At 31.0% G+C, this 22,515-nt stretch overlaps 1 protein-coding gene across 1 annotated transcript; it reads right to left on the reverse strand.

The window, feature by feature from the left end:
- Positions 1–4,166: 4,166 nt before the first annotated feature.
- Positions 4,167–22,144, reverse strand: LOC137922704 (dymeclin). Its single transcript, XM_068765735.1, has 17 exons — positions 22,042–22,144; positions 21,176–21,322; positions 20,208–20,354; positions 18,869–19,034; positions 18,104–18,273; positions 16,751–16,870; positions 15,921–16,060; positions 14,523–14,735; positions 14,041–14,117; positions 11,924–12,046; positions 10,654–10,779; positions 9,657–9,819; positions 8,756–8,851; positions 7,361–7,419; positions 6,532–6,711; positions 5,755–5,880; positions 4,167–5,023 (listed from the first exon to the last, which is right to left on the reverse strand). The coding sequence occupies exons 2-17, from the start codon at positions 21,313–21,315 to the stop codon at positions 4,871–4,873; spliced, it is 2,199 nt and encodes a 732-aa protein (XP_068621836.1). The 5' UTR covers positions 21,316–21,322; positions 22,042–22,144; the 3' UTR covers positions 4,167–4,870.
- Positions 22,145–22,515: the final 371 nt, after the last annotated feature.

Consider the following 22,515-nt stretch of genomic DNA (forward strand, 5'->3'; position numbering starts at 1 on the left):
AAGAAAACATTTTACAATAAATGCCAAAACTCTTGCCAAGTGGGTCAACTAAGATGTATGTTTACGCTAGTGCAGCTAAAATTATGATTATACAATATCTGTCTATTTAAAGTTCTTAGGATAAAATTACACCAAAATTATTATAACTCAGTAATAAAACAAGAATATAATATATTTTATGTATGTAGTAATCAGTTTAATAATAATAGGTAATAAATATCTGGTTGTATATTTTCCTAAAGATATAGTATTGAATAATATTGAAAGCATTTTTGTATCACAAAATATCGTGAGACAGATAACTATATTGCATGTGTGAGTAAGTTGTTGAAAAATATGCATTTGATTATCTGATCTTAGATATAAATTATATAAGCGCTGATGTATTATATAATAAAATTTTTCCTTGTGTCAACACAATGATCAATCTATTTTGCATCAACAGTATCAAGTAGTTTAAATACTATCAATAGTTCTATTAATGATTTGCACAAACTACAAAGACTTACTGTTTCCACATTAGACAAGGTAATTCTATAGTAATTACTAAGGAATTTCAAGATAACATCTCATCATTACTGACTACAAGCTTATTCTCTGTTTATCAGACAGGCTGTTTAACATTGCTCTATTTGAAGTTATTAATTAATTGATATTTTATTATTCATATTGAAATATTCAACAGTCAATTAAATAATAACTTAGTCTTAGTTATTATGTGAAACACTATAACAACCAATAAAGAGAAGGATAATAAAAATGTTCTTGAGTAAGTGAGATGTAAAACTACAGCTTTCAAATTACTTTTAATAAAACTTGCAAAATCCATATCCTCCATAATTGTTAACACAAAACATAACTGTGCAAATAAATTTCATTTTAATATCTGTTCTTAATAATTTATGGGAAGTGCCTTTTAATTAGAGCCTCAGCTTTTTAAACATCTGAACATAATTATTTCAAGTTTGAATTTGTTAATTTCTTTATGGATTACTTAATCAATAGTAATCTTCTTTATTTATTGGAACAAAATTTAGTAAAAATAATCGTAAGACCTTGTTTATATGAATAGAAGAAAAATGGAAAAATCTCGATTAAATCAATTTATTATTAACTTAATATAATTTCGTCCGTAAAGAAACTTTCGCGTTAGCACTTAAAAAAATATTTTAAATAATTTATCAATCAATTGCATCAAAATAATAATATTGACAAAGAAGATTAAATTTTATAAGTAACTGAGTGTTGTGTTATTAAAAATTAAAAGTTTTAAATCAATAACATGGATTTTCATTGCAAGTAACAGTACACCGAAAAAAACAACATTATACCTTCAAGGTGGAATAACTTAAAAGTATTGATAATCAATGAAACAAATTAAAATTAAGCATATTATTTTGTACATAGTACACATAATTTATATTTGATAACTTTATTTAAAATTCAAAAGAGAAAAGATAAGAATTACCTGCTGCACGCCGGAAAATGTTTTGATATTTCTATGAAACTGTAGCACTAACTTTAATCAAAAAAATAAAAGATGCAGTCACAATATCTTTTAATTAATTGGTGTAAAATTCATGTCACTATAATATTACATCGATTTGAAAAACAACAACAAACAAGTTCCATTTCGGGAGTCACCTCTTTTATCTTAACCAAAGACCCAACGCGATTGATTGATTCAGTTTTGACTTAGCTTTGTCTTTAGCCTATTTATTTTTTGATAAGGTAACTCCGCACAGCTAACGTTGAATTATGTTTAAAAATATCACTAAAAACACTAAAACGGGAAAATTAAACAGATTGTTTTTTTTAATACAATTGTTAGTAAATGTTATATTTATTTTTAAAAATTTATGTATGAACAAAAGAGTATTATTATTGTAATATTAGCGGTGGAGAAACGATAATAAATCTAATAAACATGCAGTGTATTAAGAAAACTGGGTTAATATTAGAAAAGGCATCACTTATTTTATTTGTTAGCAATAACAAGATTAGGATGCGTTTACACAGTTGCAAAATCCTAGTCTAAATTTGTCACCGATTCGGTACGGATGTATTCCATTATCACCTTAATGTTGTTTTCGTTTGGCCTATAACCGGGTATTTTTGGTTTAATTTCCATTTAAGGTGTAATTTTGCATATCGTGCAAAATTTCAGCTTAATTTTTAAGCTAGATTAGTAGTTTTACTTCGTAAAGGTTGTGCAGCTTGCAATATTTTTTTAAGGTATGACGTTAAAGAAAAATTTTCAATTTAAATAATTATAAATTGTTTATAAAAAATAACGTAGATATATAAAGCGATAATATAAAAATTCCACTGATTTGTAGAACAGATGGCTCTTTTATTTTAGGGCAGTTGTAAAGGTTCAAAAATAATATACAACATGTTTGATATATTTAAAATATTTATTTTTATCATTTTTAATTTTAAGATGTTACATAAAATAATTCACTTAATGAGAATGCTTACTTTTATTTTAAAATTAAAGAATACATTTATTATTACACAGATATTAATTTAAACAATATTTGGATAATTCAAGCTGCAACAAAAATCCTTATTTTATCTTTTTCATCATAATATTACTATTTTGTAAATATTGCTTTGTATTTGTAAATTAAATTGGCGCACATAATCGCAAACCGTACAGTCGTATGCATATTTGCCTAAGGAAAGCCATTTGAAAAACATTACACTGCTTCTACAGATCATGTTTCTAAATTTAGAAGCATATTCTTAGTAGTGAATCATTGAATAGGTGTCCATAATTTATTAGCAAAACTCTTTAGGCAAATAAGCATCCAATCTTCATACACATACAAACAATGCAACACAATGTATGATCTTAAATAATTTAAACTTTATGTACTATGCAAATTTATTTTAAATCAATGTAAACTTATTTTGTAATAAGTAATTATTATCTAATTATCACAATATTTTGTGACATTTCATAAATAAATATGCAATTCTCTTAAAATTCTATTCAAGAGATTGCATAACATTTTACCTAGAATAAAATGTAACAGATTATATATAGCATAATAATATAATATTAAGATATAGATTTTAAAAGAAACATGTTTCATCATATGTATTAAAATACATTTATTTGTTTATAATTAATTGTGTAACACATTATACATTAGCTTTTAAAGAGATCTGACTTTGAAAACACATTATGATATGAATTAAGAAATAAAAAAAACTTTTAACAAAAATTCAAATAAAAATATTTTTTTCTTATACTTTAAAAAAGAGGAGAAAGTGCGATTTTGCGCCATTTTGACAAGAAAAAAAATTACTCTTATAGTTGTTTTCACGGAGAAACTTTGTTACATAAAGAATGACTCTGACATAATAAAACAAATTAAAATATATGTAAATTTCAAACATAAGCCCGCATCGTACTATTTAACTTACTTATTGGTTAATATTTAAATAATTCACTTGCATTATTTTAATTCAAGAAGTCTTGTCCGTCTTACACTCTTAATGAACAATAATTCTAAAGCTCTTGACGGGCCTGATCATGGTGTCTGCCTACATGAACCTACGTGCCTTAGTGGAGTAGAGAGCAAAGAAATCTAGTAAGAAAAACTGGAATATAGGCTGACGGAATCTTTCTGTGAAATAAAACCATTACCTTCTTTTTTAATTAATGTCATTAAATAAAAAAAAACTTTTATACTTTATAACCTTTAAATAAAGTATTTGAAAAAATAAAAAATGGTGCTATCATCACACAATTTTTTAACTTTTAAATTTGTTTAATTTTTAAGTAAAGATGTGAACTTTAACCCAATAAGAGAGATTAAGTTTTCTGGAGTAAAGGTTTGTTAGGAAAATTTCTAGTGAAATCTGATTACCGAAGTCACATTGCAACAGCAAACCCTACGTAATATCAAGACGTAAGTGTATGTATAAATGTGCGTAGTATGCTTTATGGTGCTATGCATATATGTTTGTTTTTGATGGAAAGTATGTTAGAGACAGTTTTTGTTGACTGTTGTATTGTTTTCGTCGTCGTTTTACCAGAAATACCTTTATATAAAGAAAAAGTTTTTGGGTCATTACATATATATTTATATATATATATATATATATATATATATATATATATATATAAATATATATACACACACACACACCTTTTGAATGCGATTAAACTATTATAAGATATGCAAATAAATACTGCTTATGTCCCAATAAGATATTTCTTTTGTTTTATTTCAATTAACTTAGTGTTTCTGTAGCAGTCGCAGTGTGCATTAAAACTCGAAACATTATATGAATATAACATATTTCATGAAAATAAAAAAAACAATTGTTTATTTCAAGAATTTGGCTTCAATTTTCAAATGTTCTAAACAATGTCTTCCTCACTGAACTCTTTGTGAAACAACTTCGGAGAGGAAAAGTTTGCCCTGAGTTATACCAATAATAAAAAATTAAACTTATATCAATCGAAAACGGAAAACTATTTCCAGTGTTTTACTTTGTTTAAAGTATTTCATTTTCCTTTATTTTAACTACATACATGAAAAATGGGAATGTTAGCCTCAACTTTTATTTAAAAACGATATTATTGGATTAGGTCATTGTACATTGTTGTATTTTTTTGTGAAATATACATTAGGCTGTGAAATTTACCAGTATATTAAATTTTGCAAAACCATTAAATATATATTTAAAGAGTCAAATACATATAATAAAATTCATTTAATATTATTTTATCATATTATGAAGTAGTGCCAATCCGTATTGTTTACTGAAAATCAGAGCTGAATGTTAGGTTTAAGTCAGCCGAAAGGTGAAGTTAGAAATAAAAGCACAGGACTGAGCAACTGCTTGCAGATCAGCATCCTAAAAGATCGCCGACAGCGCGGGCACCACACTCGCTGGCCCAGTACACGCTTCCGCAACTGCTGATCAAGCCCCACACGTACGGCGTGAAGAACTCCTCAGGTTTCTCCTCTTCTACGTAACGGAACTTTAAATCTGGGAATTTCTGAAACACAGCATTTCACAATTACTAAACGTAGTAAAAAAGCTCATAGTAGCTCATCGAGCCATAAAGAGTGTTATGCTCGGGATTTCTCTACAAGATTGAAGGGCAGTGAGCAAGCCACATTCACTCTTTTATAACTTTTACACCTATTACTGATCACCCTGTATTATTCAGTTTTCGTCACACTAAGTGAAAACCAGAAAAAGCAGAACTTAATTAACTAGTAATAACGATGCAAGAATGCGCTAATATTTACAGCAAAATATTAATTTACACTTGTGGAGGAAAAACGTCAACTTTTCACCCGAAAGGAAAAATAACACGCATGACTGTTTCCAGCTTACAAAATGTTTACATTCTACATAAATATATGAATAAATTAGAATAGACACTATAAAGTAAAAATTGCTGTTTGATGTTATGCTGCTTTGTGCAGGTTTAAAGATTAAAGCGAAGATAAAAATACTTTAGACGATCGTATTTCAGTTACATCGATGACGTACGCAAGAAGAGGGTCTATATACGCTTGGACCTCTCCTGACCACCCTCGCTAGAATGAGGGCAATCAAAATTATTTAGGTTCGTTAAGAATCATATCAACAACTATTCATTTTGCGCATATTTTTAAAACCAATGATAGTTTACTTTAAAAATTTTAGAAAAAAAACGTATAAAAAATTTATTTATTTCAAAGAAAATATAGAGATTTCAAGAAAACTTTCAATAATTACCTTAAGTCTATCGCTGGACCATTGCTCTGTACCTTTTTTGATGCACTGCAATACTTCAGTGACACCGAGGTCGCCACCAGCGCCCTCTTGTACCCTTTGTAGCCTCGTTGAGAAATAACCTATGACCTGTCAATAAAAACATCAAGAATACTTAATTAACAAACACTTGTCTACACGATATTATCAAGAGGATATATTTAATTCTTTTTTTTTATTTTTCATGTGCAAAGTTAATGTTTTTAACAATAAACTGTTGTTTCGAATTTCTGTTTCTAAAATACGATTTATTTATATATTTATTAATTTACTCTTTACTGTATGTCAACAGGAAAAAAAATTGAAATTACACAGGCAAAAAAATTAAAAACAATTAAGAAAAATAATTATTATGTACAATGACAGTACATAGTTTATTTAGTTCCATTCCCATGACATTGAAACCCAGTGCCCTTTGATTTCTTTTTATTATCAATTTTATGCACAACTTATGCCTAGCTCTAAATTTCTTTGCTTCTTCTACGAGTATAACATTCTATACTTCATTTTTTTGTAATCTAATTTCTACTATTTTATTTACTCAACTATTTCGACTCTCATGTTTTATTTATGTTATAATGTTTCGCTTATTTTTAAACACCCATATTCCTGAATACAATCAAGTTATAGGTTTTTAGGAGAATTAAGCTATAATCCGTCTAAGCTAATATCGTACTAAAACTATAGAAGAACTGAATTCAAGACAAACTGAAGGATGAATGGATAAAGTTAAAAAATTACCATTTCAATGTTTTGCGCGATGTGATGATTACCCTCATGTTGTTGATGCTCGAATAAATGCCGTTTGTGCAGCAGCGCGTACACCAGGTTTAGGTTCGATCCCAGCTGATGTGTCAGACATGAGTTGATGATTTCAAGCAACATGCGGATCACCTGATCCAGCACCAATATGTGGTCTGCCTGAAGTAAAAATATAATTAATTAAAATGTAGTTTTAATAATAATTAACGGTGGTAGTTTTGTAATTCGCATTGTTTGCCGCACGCGCATTTATCAGCGGGCTGGCGGGCGGTGTACTTTGTTGCACGACCACCACTGCATGTGCGGAAGTGGCTAAATATTGGTCCTTTTCTTACTTGTGTTATAAAATTTTGTATACCCCATCTATGAACTTAGGGAAGCTCCTTTAGATCTTTCATATGGTTGTTGGAGAACGGAGATAAGATATTCGGATAAATATTTGGCAAAAGTTGAAACTATTAACCTGTTATAGAAAGCAATCTAGAGACAAATAACTCAAAATATGGCATATAGTAGCTCAGCGGCAGAGAAATGAGACTTCAATATAGGTGACATTATGTACAGTAGGTCGCGGGTTCTGAATAGTATGTGCAAATAAACTTGTAGGAAGACATTTGAATGACATTATGACATACTCTTAAAAAAATTAAATCCGCATTTCTATTTTTTTTTACAATGCTGTTATTAAAACTATGTGTAATAAAAATAACATTTATTTTATTTCAATTTGAAAATATAAGTCTGCCACCAAACAACCTGTACTATGTAAACCGTATAGTTAAAAATTGGTTGTATATTAGCTACTTACGATTTCTTCCCTTTTCTCTTCAGCATTATGTGGTAATTCTAATTCATCGATTTCTTCATCTAAAAAGAGACAATTTCCATTTAAATGATAGGTCGGATTTTAATCATGAAAAATAATCTTAATATCACTATTATACTAAGAAAAATTATAATAACTCGAATAAATCAATTACAAGCTACACAAAACTATTTTTAATCAATTCTCGGTAACGTTTAGAATGACATTTGAATTTAACAGACTTGATTAAAATTATGTCACGTATAGTAATACCCCGCTTTACGCGAGGGATACGTTCCAAAAAAAAAAATCGCGTTAACTGATATTCGCGTATAACAAGGTTTATGATTAGCATAGTCAAAAATTATTACAAAAAAATACAAATCATTTTAATCAATCACTTTAATTCTAGGAACACTTTATGCAATACATACTCTTTGTTTTTTACAGAAAAATACATCTATTGTCTTTTGGGTAACGTTTTGTTTACGTTCTTGTAAAATAACACCCAACACAGTTTTTAATTGTATGACAGATGGTCAAGACACCATAGAGAAGTTGATGACTCGTTTTATTTATACACACTCTTTCGCGTAATTCGAGGCATTTGAGCGCGAAATTTGCAATTCGCGTTATAGTGAAACCGCGTATAACGGGGTCGTGTAAAGCGGGTTATTACTGTATATTATAAATCAAGAATAAATAATAATATATAAATATAAAGAACCGAACTAGCTCAAATAATTACTTGTCTCAAGTGCCAGTAGGCGGGGCACATGTCTCATAAAATCGACTTTGGAACCGAAAGATTTTCAAATAATTTTTCTTCATTCTTTTTTTCATCATCATTCGTTTTATTTACGACTGGCGAACACAAGGTACCGCCTCGTAAATAAAACGTGGCGTGGGAATCAACTACATTGGGTGGACCGAGGATAAAATCAAAGTTGCGGGAAGTCCCTTGATGCGGACCGGTTATGATGATGACCAAAAAACCCAAAAAAATTTAATTACCTATACTTCTGGCGGCCGGCCCGCCATCAGTTCATGATTTGCCCGAGTGGACCCTAGTTTTAATAAATAGTCTGTGCAACCATGCAATATAACATCGCCATTCAAAAAAAAATCTTAGTAATTTTATGTTTATAATCTATTCTGTTTTTTCATGTTACGCTCACTAATCAAAAGTCAAAGATTCATACTTTAATGTTATAGTCGTATTAAAATTTTATCTTGTTAAAATCAATGATGTAAAAAAATGATGTAAGTTTGATAACAAGTTTCATTGTGATAGCTATTCTCAGCCTCATCGCACGAAATGGGTTTGACGTTTATTTATAGCACACCCTGGACATGTGTATAAAATACATAACGACAAAGTGTGTACAGATTACAAACCTATTTCGCTGCATAATCTTGTTCTTCTCTTTGTCAATGTCTCAAACAATGAGACTATTCTTTGGGCAACATACGGATGTAAATTTCGAAATTCACCTGAAACAGAATACTGATATCAATTACCAATTCTTACATTATTAACTGTAATTAAGACAATTTCTCTCGACTAAGTAGGTTTATGCTTCAACTAAACAATAATGCGTTGTTCTGAAAACAGAGATTTATAGGGCTTACTTCCGCCGCGTCTACCAACTGTCGCTACTCGAGAACCTTTCGACCCCAAAGGCTCGATTGCTCTACAAATAAAAATTTTGAATTTATTGTGTCTGTTTTGAAAGCTACTAGGGTTCCTAATTCGCCATGATTTCAAGATATATAATAAACTCGTTTAATTATATCAAACTTGAACAAGTGGAATGATGATGGCATCATTCCACTTGTTCAAGTTTGATTAGATATTATAGTGGAACTAGATTATATATATAAAATTAGACTTTTCTGGCATTCTTCTCGTCACCTTCTTTTATATATTCTTTCGTCCTTATCTGGGGAGGAACAGGGTCTATTCACTCTGTTAAGTAATTTTTTCTCTCTTTTTACATTCATCACAATATCATTCATTTATCATTTATTTTTCGTCATAATGTCTATAGTATAATATATATATATATATATATATATATATATATATATATATATATATATATACAGAAGTAGTTACACTCTCCTGGCTTACTTGTTTCCTCATACACACCAACTACCTTCCTTCTCTTCTGCTCCTAAAATACTACATTAAATTACTTCTTAATACCTTTTTCTTCTCATGACCTTTACAAGTGATTACAATGAAGTTGATAAAAATATGAAGAAATCAACATTATCTCAATGAATAGTCACTTACAGCTCATGTTAGCTATGGCAGCTAAGCAATTGGTGTGCAGATATTTATCGCGAACGCGCGCCATGTTGTACTGCAACGCGCGAACAACCACCAGCACCATCAGCCCGCCCAGTGAGATCTCTGATATTGAACGCTCCGTGTACCACGTCAGGTTTTTTAACATCTGCAATAATTTTTATACTTTTAAATCCAGTATTGCTATTGACAAATTTGTTAATATTTATTTGTTTACAGGTTGATTATAATCAGACATACATATGTACACACTTTTAGACAATACATGGCAACACTTTGAGAAATTCAAAATGGCGAGGCGTTCACCAATAACAAGGATTAATCATAGCGATTATACAATAAATTATTATTATTATTCAAATTATAATTAATAATCAAAGTGTAGTCCAAAATTGTTACTGGTCAGTTAACTGCGCTTTAGTACGTTAAGCCCCGAGGAAACTACACATACATTAATAATTACAAGATTCGTTTTAAATAATGCTATTAGATGGCATCAGTGGTAAATTATTTTGATCAAAGTTTACCATAAGTATTGTATAAATTAAGAGCAAATAAGATATTTAACTGTAAGACGTAACAATATTTTGTAATTTAGAAGTAGCTTATAATACAGAATAATTGGTCACTAGCTTTTTTTTTCTGAACAAGGAGCTATACTCTATTCTACTTTGTGTAAAATGATTAGTCTGAAATATGCAATAAAAATGATTTTTCTCTTGGAATGCAGATCAATAGCTTCTGGCAGTATAATCTACAGCGATAAATAGAAAACAATAATAAAAAAAATATTTATATATTATTATATGTTTTACAATAAATTTAATACGAATTTTGAACACAAATTTTCTTGTTTTTTTATCATTACGTTATTTAATATTTTTGCAACTATTAATTTTTATTTTATTCATACCTTAAAAGCATTTAATTCGTTAATCAATTAACATGTATATAAAATTGCTATAAATGAAAACTGTCTTACAATGAGATGCACGTTTTTGATGAGAGAGTCGTCTTCCGTTAGTATCAAGAGCACTATAAGTGACATGTATATGTGGAGGGAGTTGCTATCTGGTGCGTTGTAAAGCACTTGAAGAATCGGTACAATCTGAAAAAAAAAGAAGTTTAAAACACTATACAAATGAAAGGTAATAGAATTATTGTTTAATCTGTGTATTTTTTCCAATTCATAATATTTGATTAGGAGATTGTAATCAAGCAAAAACATCGCTCGGAATCCTTATCTACAGGAACTAAAAATTTCTCAAGACTCTGTGTTTGGCACTATTCGGTGTAACATAACTCCTGAAGATTCCCCGTGGAGGGGTGAAACACGTGTCGAGTGATTTAACGGTGGCAGTAGTGTAATTCGCATTGTTTGCCGCATGTGCATTTATCAGCGGGCTGGCGGGCGGTGCACTTTGTTGCACGACTACCACTGCATGTGCGGAAGTCGCAAAATATTGGTTCTTTTCTTACTTAGGATGGACTTCCGCAAAATAACGCCTGATTCCATTAAATAAAATGTTCTGTCTAAGGGAACAAGTTTGACGGCTTCTCAATCTGGTTAAATAATTGTAACTAGACGGAAGCGGAATGGAGCTCTCAGAAAAGTCCCTCAAGCTTACTTATATTTCATATGGTTAATAAATAAAAATTCGTAAAAATGCTATAATAGGGTGAAAGATTTTTATGCGATAAAGCTTTGAAATTCATCGCTTTATTACTGTATTAAGACTTAAAAGGGACCACAAATAAAAATCCACCTGAATTCGATTCGGGTTCTTCTCAAACCAGGGCTCGTTTAGAATCCTATCGCTTTAAGATGTGGAATTATATAGGAGAGATTTATAGCAGAAACCAATTTGATTCTTGTTTCTATCAAATTGATCTCCTCCGGCATTCTTCTCACAATTGGTAACTATAAATGATCCTATATTGTTAACATTAAGAAAATAATATAGTAAATAAGTGTAGATTAAAAATCTAACTTAAACTTTTAACAAAAAAAATCAACACCCATAATTCACACGGTCGATTATAACTTGTACATTGTCAGTGAGGAGGCCTAAGTTTCGTGAGGAAATTATAAGGATATCGAAAAGAATATGCTAAGTAAGAAAAGGACCAATATTTAGCCACTTCCGCACATGCAGTGGTAGTCGTGCAACAAAGTACATCGCCCGCCAGCCCGCTGATAAATGTGTCCTGATTCCGTTGAATATGCTATTAAAATATATAAAAAAACTCACCAAATTTTCGATGTGAGCGACATTACTCACATGCCTCTTGTAAGACTTGCAGGAATGTAGCATTAAATAGAGAAGAAGTGTTGAGTGCTCGCAGCCGGCTGTCGCGCACAGAGCTTTGTGAAGCTTAAATTAAAACATAATTAAAAAATAAAATAAAAGTATACTCTTAACGCCTAAATTATGTATTGAAAAAATTATCCTTAACAGGTCTGTGTGTATGCATATATTGTTTAACAAAGTACACCTATCCCCCGATTTACACGGTACTTGTTTTACACGTTTTCGCTTTTACACGGTTTTTCAAAAAAGGTTTTTTTTGTTGTTTTTATTGCACTCTACTAAATGCTACTGTGATTGAACACGTGTGCTGTGTATACATTTCACGGGGAATCCCGAGCTCATGTGCTGACTTGCTGCACACGCACACTGTGTCTGTATTTCTTCGCATAAAAATAAAGTTTTATCTACGGAAAATTGTATTTGAGTGAAAGTTTCACAGTTTCAGAAAGATTTAATTTTCCATATTCGAAAATTACAAGTGCGTGCATAATTACAAAATAGGATAATAAAACACCTTTGGTTTTATTTTTTGTTCTTCTGTTTAATGTATTGTAATTAAATGAAAAAAACAATGTTTCCGTAATATATTAAAAATTTTAACTTGTCAATGCATTTTATTTTTATTTCTGTATACACCTAAAATATTGAATTTTTTTTTTTCAATATTTTAGGTGTATACAGAAATAAAAAAGTTGTGTTTTTTTACACAACTGTTAAAAAGCAAAATTATGCATTTTTTGCAAGCTTTTCGATATACACGGTTTTGACTTGAAAATTTTTAATTTTCGATTTACACGTTTTTCACAGGAACGTACCCACCGTGTAAATCGGGGGATAGGTGTACATTAACATATTTTAAACCTATTTTTCTTACTTTTAAATTTAATATTATATAAGTATATCATTAAAAAAGAGCAATTGATCCGACCTTTTTAGATTGTTAAAAATAATTGACGATTCATTGCTGCGTGTAAATGCCTATGTAGGAGATAGGTCGTTGAGTAAAAGTTCGTCGAACGTATAAGAAACACTGTATTCAATATTGCTAGTCAATTGTTGTTAATCGATTTAGTTCCTGATTCTCTTCTGGCTTGTTTTTCTACGCTTCTTTGTCGTTTACTTTCCTTGCTTCCATCGACTTCTTTATTAAGCCGCTATATCTATGCGTTTTGCGTAGTTCAAAAATGAGAATTATAATCGAAGATCAAATATGAATGTGTAAGGTAAAACCGCATTACTTTGACCTACACAAGTAATCATTATAAATGATCCTTAGTCGATAATAATGTGAACGAATCTATTCAAAAACAAAATCTTTTCTCTATGGTCATGTCATAACTTGAGAACGATCAACTTTTTTTTTTATTAATTTCCTTACTTTGTAGAAATTGACGGTTATTAAAAAAAATAGAAAATATAGTAACAATTGCAACTTTGCGCATTTGACTCTGAACTTTGACAGTTCAAGAAAATGTTTTAATTGTCGTTTAAAAGCTGCAGCGGTCAGTATAAGGCCACGAAATAATTAATTTATTTCACATAAAAAAAGTGATCACTTTGGAAAAATTAATAAATTTTCTCTATCAGAATGTGAAAGGTCAATAACTTTTATTATTACAAACACTGCAGGTACAGCAGTAAATGATGTATGTAACTTGAGTAATATTAACATTTATTGCTTAAATAGCTTCGTCAATCTAAAATTTCTACTGTCTAAATATTTATCCTACATATTTCTATATCATTTATTATTTCTTTACATATTTTCAAAACCCCATGTTTAATAACGTTTGTAAATAGTAATGATATTCATGCTGATATTCAGGTCATAGCTCAAATCTGTGTTATGGTGCAGGATAAGCTATACTGCAGTACATAGCAAAGTAAAGATTCACGTTGCTGTTAATCTCATATATTGTTCACATTAATTTCATGCTAAGCCAACAATAAAAATTATCCCTCTTTTCTTTCAAATATAGTTTTTTTTTGAAATAAATATTTTTAAATTAGTTGTTTTTTCATATTAAATTTAAAATTTATGATAAATATATTCATACCGCGGCCATATCTATTCGTGGTGGTGTCACTTGCGTTGTAGCGATGGTGTCTCTCTGAGGGGTTGTAGCTGACGTCTCTGTATTTTAAAAACACAATATTTTTATTAATGATGAATGAATAAATGAAAGAATCATTTCTTTTTTTAATATCGCTGTAACGGTAGTGCACTTGGTTATAATTTATTTAACATATATTGTTCATGTCTTATTTTACTTTTATTAAGAGAGCCGATTAATACAATTAAAAAAAAAATTCTTAATATTTTGATAACTTAAATATGACCAGGGCTATGTACACTTACAATAGGCAAAGGCATTTAATTTTGTACTATATAATTAGAAATAAATGAAAACTCATATTTTTTGTTGGCAGCAGTTAGACGCCCACTCCAAGGCATTAGCAGCATCCACCAGAGATCGCCACAATGACAAATCTTGGACACACCTTGTGGAGGCCTACCTACGAATGTTGAATAAATCACCTGCGGTGTCTTCGCAGCAGAGCAGGGCATTCCTGTAGAGGTTGCCCTGTGTCATGCAGTGGTTGGCCAGTGCGAGCAGCAGCAGGCAGGACTGGTTGGCAACGCCGTGCTCTCGCTTCAGTCGCTCCAGCAGTTCGTGCCTGTCCAACGGTGGGTGGCTGTAGATCGTCTGTCGCGTGTTCGTACCGAACGTTAGCATGCTCCATATACCGGCTGGGGATAATAAAAGCACATATCTACACGTTTACATTAAAATTACAGAATTTATCATTAATTTTGGTACATGAACAAAGAATACAAGTAAGAAAAGGACCAATATTTAGCCACATCCGCACATGCGGTGGTAGTCGTGCAACAAAGTGCACCGCCCGCCAGCCCGCTGATAAATGCGCATGCGGCAAACAATGCGAATTACACAACTGTCACCGTTAAACAACTTAACACGTGTTTCACCCCTCCACGGGTCATCTTCAGGAGTAATGTTACACCAATTTGTGCCAAACAAAAAAGTCAAAAAAAAAGAATACAAGTTCACATGATAACAATCTTAATATATTTATTACATCTCTAATCAGTAATCTAAATTTAAGATATCTTTCTTTGAATAGTCGATTATTTTAACATTATAGATAGCAAGCTATCACCGGCTCGGAACGCTGATCTGCCAACAGTCAGCCAGAAACTCAACAGTTGTTCTTTTTATTTGAAATCTAACAATAATGTATACATTATTATATGTAAATAAGCCAACAAACCAAGTTACACATATTTCGTTTAATTAAAAATTCGAATGCTATTATAAGATTTATTTAAAAGGTCTAAAATATCTTGTGAAACTTTATTATAGATGCTTATAATTACACCACAGACAGATGGACACAACATGACTATTAAGTGTAACACGTTCACATCTGTTTTGCAATTCATTGCCAACACCCATAGGCAGGTGCGCTTAAATTTTTTCGCACTATCGGACAGGGCCTGCTCTAGAACATCATGCAGCATTGAGCATTGGCACTTGAAAAGGCGACTGCATCGTGTAAAGATTAGTGTGATAAACTTAAGTCGTTTGTAAACTCGACTCACCCTTTCCCAATGTTTACCGTTAAAATATGATAGTACTGAAATTTGTTCGAATTCTTTTTGTAAGTGCAAGTTGGTTAGTTCGTTGGTGCTTGTTTTAATTTCTACCCTTAAAATATGTAAGATGGGAATAGAAGTAAATGATTAGTCTGATGAAGTTCTGCATATATGCAGGACAGATAACGCCAGATTTCCTTTAAAGATATGATTTTAAAACATTAGATGGCACAACTATTTTGATTCACTGACAATAGATATAACCTACTGCAGGTTGCAAAATTTTTGTCGTAAAGAATAATATTGAAATACACTTACAAGCTAAATTAACTAAGAGACTGTCCCCGGAGCTGGTCCCGAACATGTTTGGAGGCGCTGGGAGCATACTGGACAGGTTCACCAGCAGTGTTTTGACTAGAAGAGGCGCATGCATGCCGTAACGCCCTTGGAAAAGAGTCCTGAAAATAATTAAAAGCACATATTTACACAAAAGAATATACTTTTAGACGTTTTTATGCGCTTAAATATTTATCTTTATGTTAAACGAAACATGTTTTTTCAAAACAATTATTTCACTTTAAACTAATTAAAAGGAAAATGGTAAAATCAATGATAAAACATGAAAACTCGTATATAGGTATTTCAAATTTATTTTTTATGTCTAAGAGACGGATAATCGGAGCCCATTATGATCAACATCAATTCAGTCGTAGCACGTCCACAGCTGGACTTTCTCTGGGATTGGAAACATATGTACATTTTCCTAATTGTCAAGAAATTTTGGAGTCGGTTTTAATGAGTAACAAACAGATAAATTAACACAAGGTACAATTTTTAGATTTCCTTGCTTAACTGACTTGCACAAACAGATATAATCTATCTTATTCGGTCGCTCGCAAAATGCTTTTTTACTCTTTCTGACAAACTTTTTCTAAAAATTTTTTTTTATTTTGTTATCCCAGTTTTTTTTTTTACCCAAAACCGATCCAGTTATTCCAGTTAATATGAATATTCTATTTATATCTCCTAACATTTTTGATACAAAACAGATTTGCTTATTTAAACATATACGTGGTCTCCAGTTATAAGCCATTGAAATAATTTGTTATTTAAACACAATAAATATAAAATATTTTCATTTACGTTACCTGTAAATGAGGGACGTCTCCACAAGACGAGTTTGTCCGTGCACCCCGGCGAACATATACACAGACATAAGCACAAGCAACGTGTTTATGCATTCCAAGTGAAGATAGTATGTATTGTCACTGCAACAACAGAAATGTTTAAACAAATCATTAAAGAGTGATTTGTTACATCATAAAATGTATGCGTTTTTAAAAGAGTAACATCGTTGAAAACAGTAAATTCTTTGATATATGCTTCCTCTCTATACTCATCTTTGGATGCCAAACATGAGCATTAATAAACACGTCTATAAAATCAGAACTTGTCAAAGGTTCATGGGAATAAGCATACTCAAATATAAAAGGATGTAAAAATTCGTGGATGCTTTGTCAAAACCTTGAAACCTGAAATGCCTGGTCACACTTAGAACTGTAAATGATAAGCGGACACCTTCCATCACTGTATGGACACCTTTTTCTTCCTCTTTTCAGCCGATAGACGTCTGCTGCAAGTCTTAGGATTCCTCCAAAGTTCATTGGGACCATATACACCTAGACCCTACAGACGGTAGTCTGATGACCTTCAATGAGTTGTAGTTATTGTGGACATGCTTACCTCGAGAGAGAGGAAGATGGAAGCAATAGGGCAATGCCAACGCGACTGCATGTTACGCGATGTAAATCAAAACTGATATGAAACTCTACGAATGTTAAAATAATATATTGAAATTCATGCTAAATAAAATAAAACATGCAGCCGACAGTAGGCCGATGGAAAGGCTCTCGAGTGGCGACCACGAGCTGGTCGACGCGGCGTGGGTAGGCTCCCACCAGGTTAGTTCATAGTTAAGTTCACGGGAATTCGCTGGATGCGGGCAGCATAAAACCCGTCGTCGTGACGTTCTTCAGGAGAGCCCTATGACTTTGCAGTGGGCGTCTATCGACATAAAAGAAGAAAATGTGATAAAATATTTTAAAGTAAGTATTCACAGTTGTCTATAAAAGAGTCACTAAAGCTATAGACCCTGGGTAGAGGAAAGAATAAAAATATAAAATAAATAGCTAGTAAATTATATAAAAATATAGTAAATCGGGCCGAAGAGTCTACATACACAATATTATAAGTCAATATTACGAGGTGAAACTAAAATATACAAAGAAATATTACTAAAGTTGACCTCTATAACTGTAAACTTTTTAACAAAATTATTGTTAGCTGGTATTAAATTCCATTAGTGTATATTTTATTGTCTTATCACAAATATCTAAACACGGCTTTGCGTATGTTTTAGATACTGGGTTACTAACTTATCTTTATTTTTACTAATTATTGCGTACATAAGTCATTCAGAATGATTAGATGTAATTACTTACGTGACTGGAACATCTATAATCAATCCTATTAGTGCATCGATGAGCATCTCAACGCGACTTTCACTTCCTACTAGTTTCGGCGAAGCAGGGGTATCAGCTGGCGCAGGCACTGTGGCCTGAGATGCGTGGACAGGAGATCCCGGAGACTCTGGGCTTGGTTGCCCCGGGGGCTGCAATATAAGGAACAAACCAAATATGTAAAGTAGTCATTAATTACAAACATCTTACAATATCAACATAAAAACTATGTACATAGCAAATCTATATGGTTAGTGACAAATTGCTAAAAAAAATCACGAAATTACTTTTAGTACTAACCCAAGAACATTAAATTTTTCAGTATTTAAAACCTTTGCATGAAAACAAACATATTAAAAACTATTCAATTTTAAAATTTTAAGTCTCATAGTATTTATGTTAAAAAAATCAGGACAAAGAATGCAAGCTACTTCCTACAAGCTCTTTAGAAAATCTATGGAGGCCTTTTGAAAAACTTAATAATAATTATATTTCTCCCTAATATTCGATTCAGGTTAGTAATTATTTAATAATTATAGAATAGTTAAGTAAATCTTAAAAGTAAATCGTCCAGATCCATGTCCAATAGTGGATATCTTACTGCTGAAATGATGGTGATGATGATGACAAAAATGTTTATAGTTTAAACAGAAGTAAAGCAGTGTTTAATTAATTTATCTTGATCGAACATTCCAGAATTCCATTGAAGGTTAACTGACACTGAAAGTAATGAAATTGCGTACTTACAGGTGTGTCGTTGACATCGCGAACGTCGACAGGGCCGTTGGGTGCGCGCGTAGCTATCACATCCAGGTGCCGGCACAGTTCGTACTCTGGCACTATCTCCACCAAGTACTTGCTCACCGCTCGTATCACGAAGAGTGCGTTGAACGTTTGCCACGCAAGCATCACACTGGACGAGATATTGTAATTGGCTTTAGATTATAAAATACTCAACAGACATTTTCACTGCTATATTGTAACAAGGCCTAACAATTACTTAATGGCCATTCCACGTCACAGCTAAATGATTAAACAGAGTGATTAAATATAAGTGTAAAAGCTTTAAAGTGCTGAATTTATAGCCATTGTTATAGATTTTAGATAACTTAATCATAAATAATAAATAACGTAATATTAATATAGTAAAAAAAGATGTTTCCAAAATTGGAATTACTACATATTCAAACTAATTATTGTTAGTAACGATCTGTCTCTGCAGACTTAGTACTGTTGGAAGTTATGGTCTGTTACATTCCAATAGAAAAAAAAATATATTCCAGCCTCTCATATGCTTTTAGATCTGAATGCTAAATAAGTAATAACCTAAGCCAAAATCCTCTCCCTATTGAACTTGCACCCAGTCACTTCAAAAAGTGTGCCTAGGTTACCTAAAGCAAACTGCTGGAGTATCTACTTAAAAAAACTGATCTGAGGCTTCAAAGGGGTCTCCTGAGTTTAGTTATTTCACCATTCTGGTTCTGGACAACTAGTGTTCGTAAAAGACTAAAAATGTTGCTAACATTGTCACTGTATCCAAGCAGTGAGTATATATAAACTACTTTTGTTATTGGTGACACTTACTATGATAGATTTTATTTAATATTCATTAAAAAACTTATAAAAGTTATAACTCTTGTACCATGGGCTAACTTAACTCATAAAAAACGATGAAGTACTGTAACAAACATGATTAGATCGAGATAACATGTATATCTTGATAGTATTAATTAAGGATTTTTTTTAAAGAAAAAAGTAGATTAACAGTTTTCATTAAATTCAGTTGTATTTGAAATGTAAACAATTATTAGGTACCAGTTGATGATGCTAAAATAAATTATTTGCAGATTAATAATTTTATTCATAAGAGATGTTCTCTTTGTAGGAGTTTATTTTAAGTCATTCAGCCCGAGATAAAGTATGGCTTATACCTCACTCCTTAGTGAAAAAATTAAAAATGTAGTACATATAAAAAAAATCTTTCGAAATGTAGTATTGACCATAGCATTGTAAAAAATTATAAAATTAATCTAATTCTGATAACATATTTTATATCAGTTCTAAGTGTTGTTTCATGTCAACTTACTTGTCGCTATTAGGCGCGGCCAATAGCTCAGTGGCGCGTGTGATGAACACCTGAACCAAAGAACCAAGGTTCCCGGTCTGCAGATTGTTTTGTAAGAACTCCTGTAGAAGTGCTTCAGTGCTCGAGTCGAATATTAACTGTTCATCACTGCAATATTATGTTTACATTATAAAATCACATGTATTTTTAGAGAAATCCCACTGTACAAACTTATAATAAATATCATTTTACATGAGACACCAAAAATATCACTATCATCATCGCGGTAGTAGGATGTTCGCAGCTCGACATACGCCTCCCCTAAAAGATTTCCAATAGGACCAGTTGGAAGTAACTTACATGCAGCATCTTCAATAACCCCAATATTGTATCAAATATTTAATTAATTAACTATATATTATATATTATATCCATGAAGATTGTTTATGAAACAAATCTTTTACTTTTATCTTTAATGTATTATGTATATATGAATGTATGTTTTGTACATGTTAACTACCCATTATTTATACTTCTACTTTATCCATACTATGACTTTTTAAGCTATCACTTTTCAATTTGAATACATTTTTTCAAGTTTCGTAAAATAAATAGTTTCTAATTGATAGATATTTGTAACTGAATTTAAGTTGATAAAGTATAGATTTGTTATTGTAAATATGTCTTGGGACTTCAACACTAATATTTTAGCTAGAAACACCTTTTTAAACATTTAAGAATCACATTTTGAATGATAAATAACATACAATAAATAATTTGTTACAAATAATCACTACTTTCATAAACATCATCATTATCAACTATAAGTACTGTACCCACAGCTGGACATAGCTCTCTCTCATGGATTTCCAATAGGAACAGTTGAAAGCAACCTGCATCCAGCTTCATCATCTTTATTATTTTGACTACTTTATAATAATTATACAACTAAAGCCTTGAATAGTTATAAGATAGAAGAAACTACTTACGTATTGCTAGGCAGCTGTATATTAAAGGCCAATAACTGATTCCAAAATGGGTCATTTGGGCATATCACTTCTGAAGAACAAAATCGTGCCAGGAGCTCATTAGATGATATATCAGAATACCGGCTGATAGCCACCCCCATATTTTATCTAAAACATAACATTTAATTTTTATGGCATTAAATAATCTAAGCTATGTACACATCCTATCAAGAAATATATTTTGCATGTCATGTTCCTCAATTAATATACCCTTACTATTATTTTATGAGTATACAAACAATCATGTTTAGTTTTGATTTCAATTAACTAAAAAGTATTCCTCTGTATTGGTATCAGACATGATTATTTAATTTAAAAGTAGATCAAATAAAATATTTTTTATTTATTCTTCAAGACCTACGGGTTTGGAAGATGTCTAGTTTTATTTTAAGCTCTACGAAAATATACAAGCTTTTTTGTGTCATAACTTTGTCTTTATTCATTTTATTTCACATTAGTAGTTTGTGTATCATTAAGGGCACGAAATGGTGGACTTGTCTTGTAATATAAAGTAAATTTCAACATTTTTTAAAGATGTATAGACTTTGAATTTCTATAAGATCAAATGCCGGATAGTTATCGTAAATTAGACTTTATAAAATATACTATTTGCATAAAATACCCTATATTGTATTGTTTATACCCATCACTGGTGAAATTATTCTTATAGCAAAAAGTGTCACAGGCATGGTATTTTACCAGTTAATAAATAATTGAAAATAACATAATTTTCATGTATTCGTCAATAAAATTTGAGGCTCAAAGTAATACATTTAATACCAATCCAAAGACGATTGCCGATTGCTGCAAACAATAACACGTCTTACCTTTGGAATTCCGTTCAGAATTTCTTATACAATGCGATAAATAATTAAATTTAATTGTGTTTTCTTATTAAATTGTTTGTCTACGCCACGAAATCATTGTCGATTTGTCAAGTGTCAATTGTCACTATAGTTAGTGTCAAATGAAACAAACTTACCAGATAAAATTTCTTTCCAGTCTAGATTTTTAGTTTTAATAGTTCTAACTAGTAAGTTAATCATCTCTTTAACATGCATTCAGTGTAAGTGTCATTTTTTCATATTTCTACGTCATGTAATTTAAAGCAGAATTAAAAGTTTCCTTTTTAATTCTTAGCACTTTTTTATATTCATAAAACTAAATATTATTCAATGTTTAGCTAATATTTACTGACACGAATTTCATTTTAAGCAGAATTTTTTTATTTATCGGCACTTCCAAAGGCTTTTTGAAATATTTGTGAAATTTGCAAATGATGTTGTTGTTTTTTCTATAAT

Source organism: Battus philenor, unplaced genomic scaffold (genome assembly GCF_028537555.1).
Source record: "Battus philenor isolate CCGP_79_NKW_IND1 unplaced genomic scaffold, ilBatPhil1.0.hap1 SCAF_20, whole genome shotgun sequence".
In the NCBI taxonomy this organism is placed as follows: domain Eukaryota; kingdom Metazoa; phylum Arthropoda; class Insecta; order Lepidoptera; family Papilionidae; genus Battus; species Battus philenor.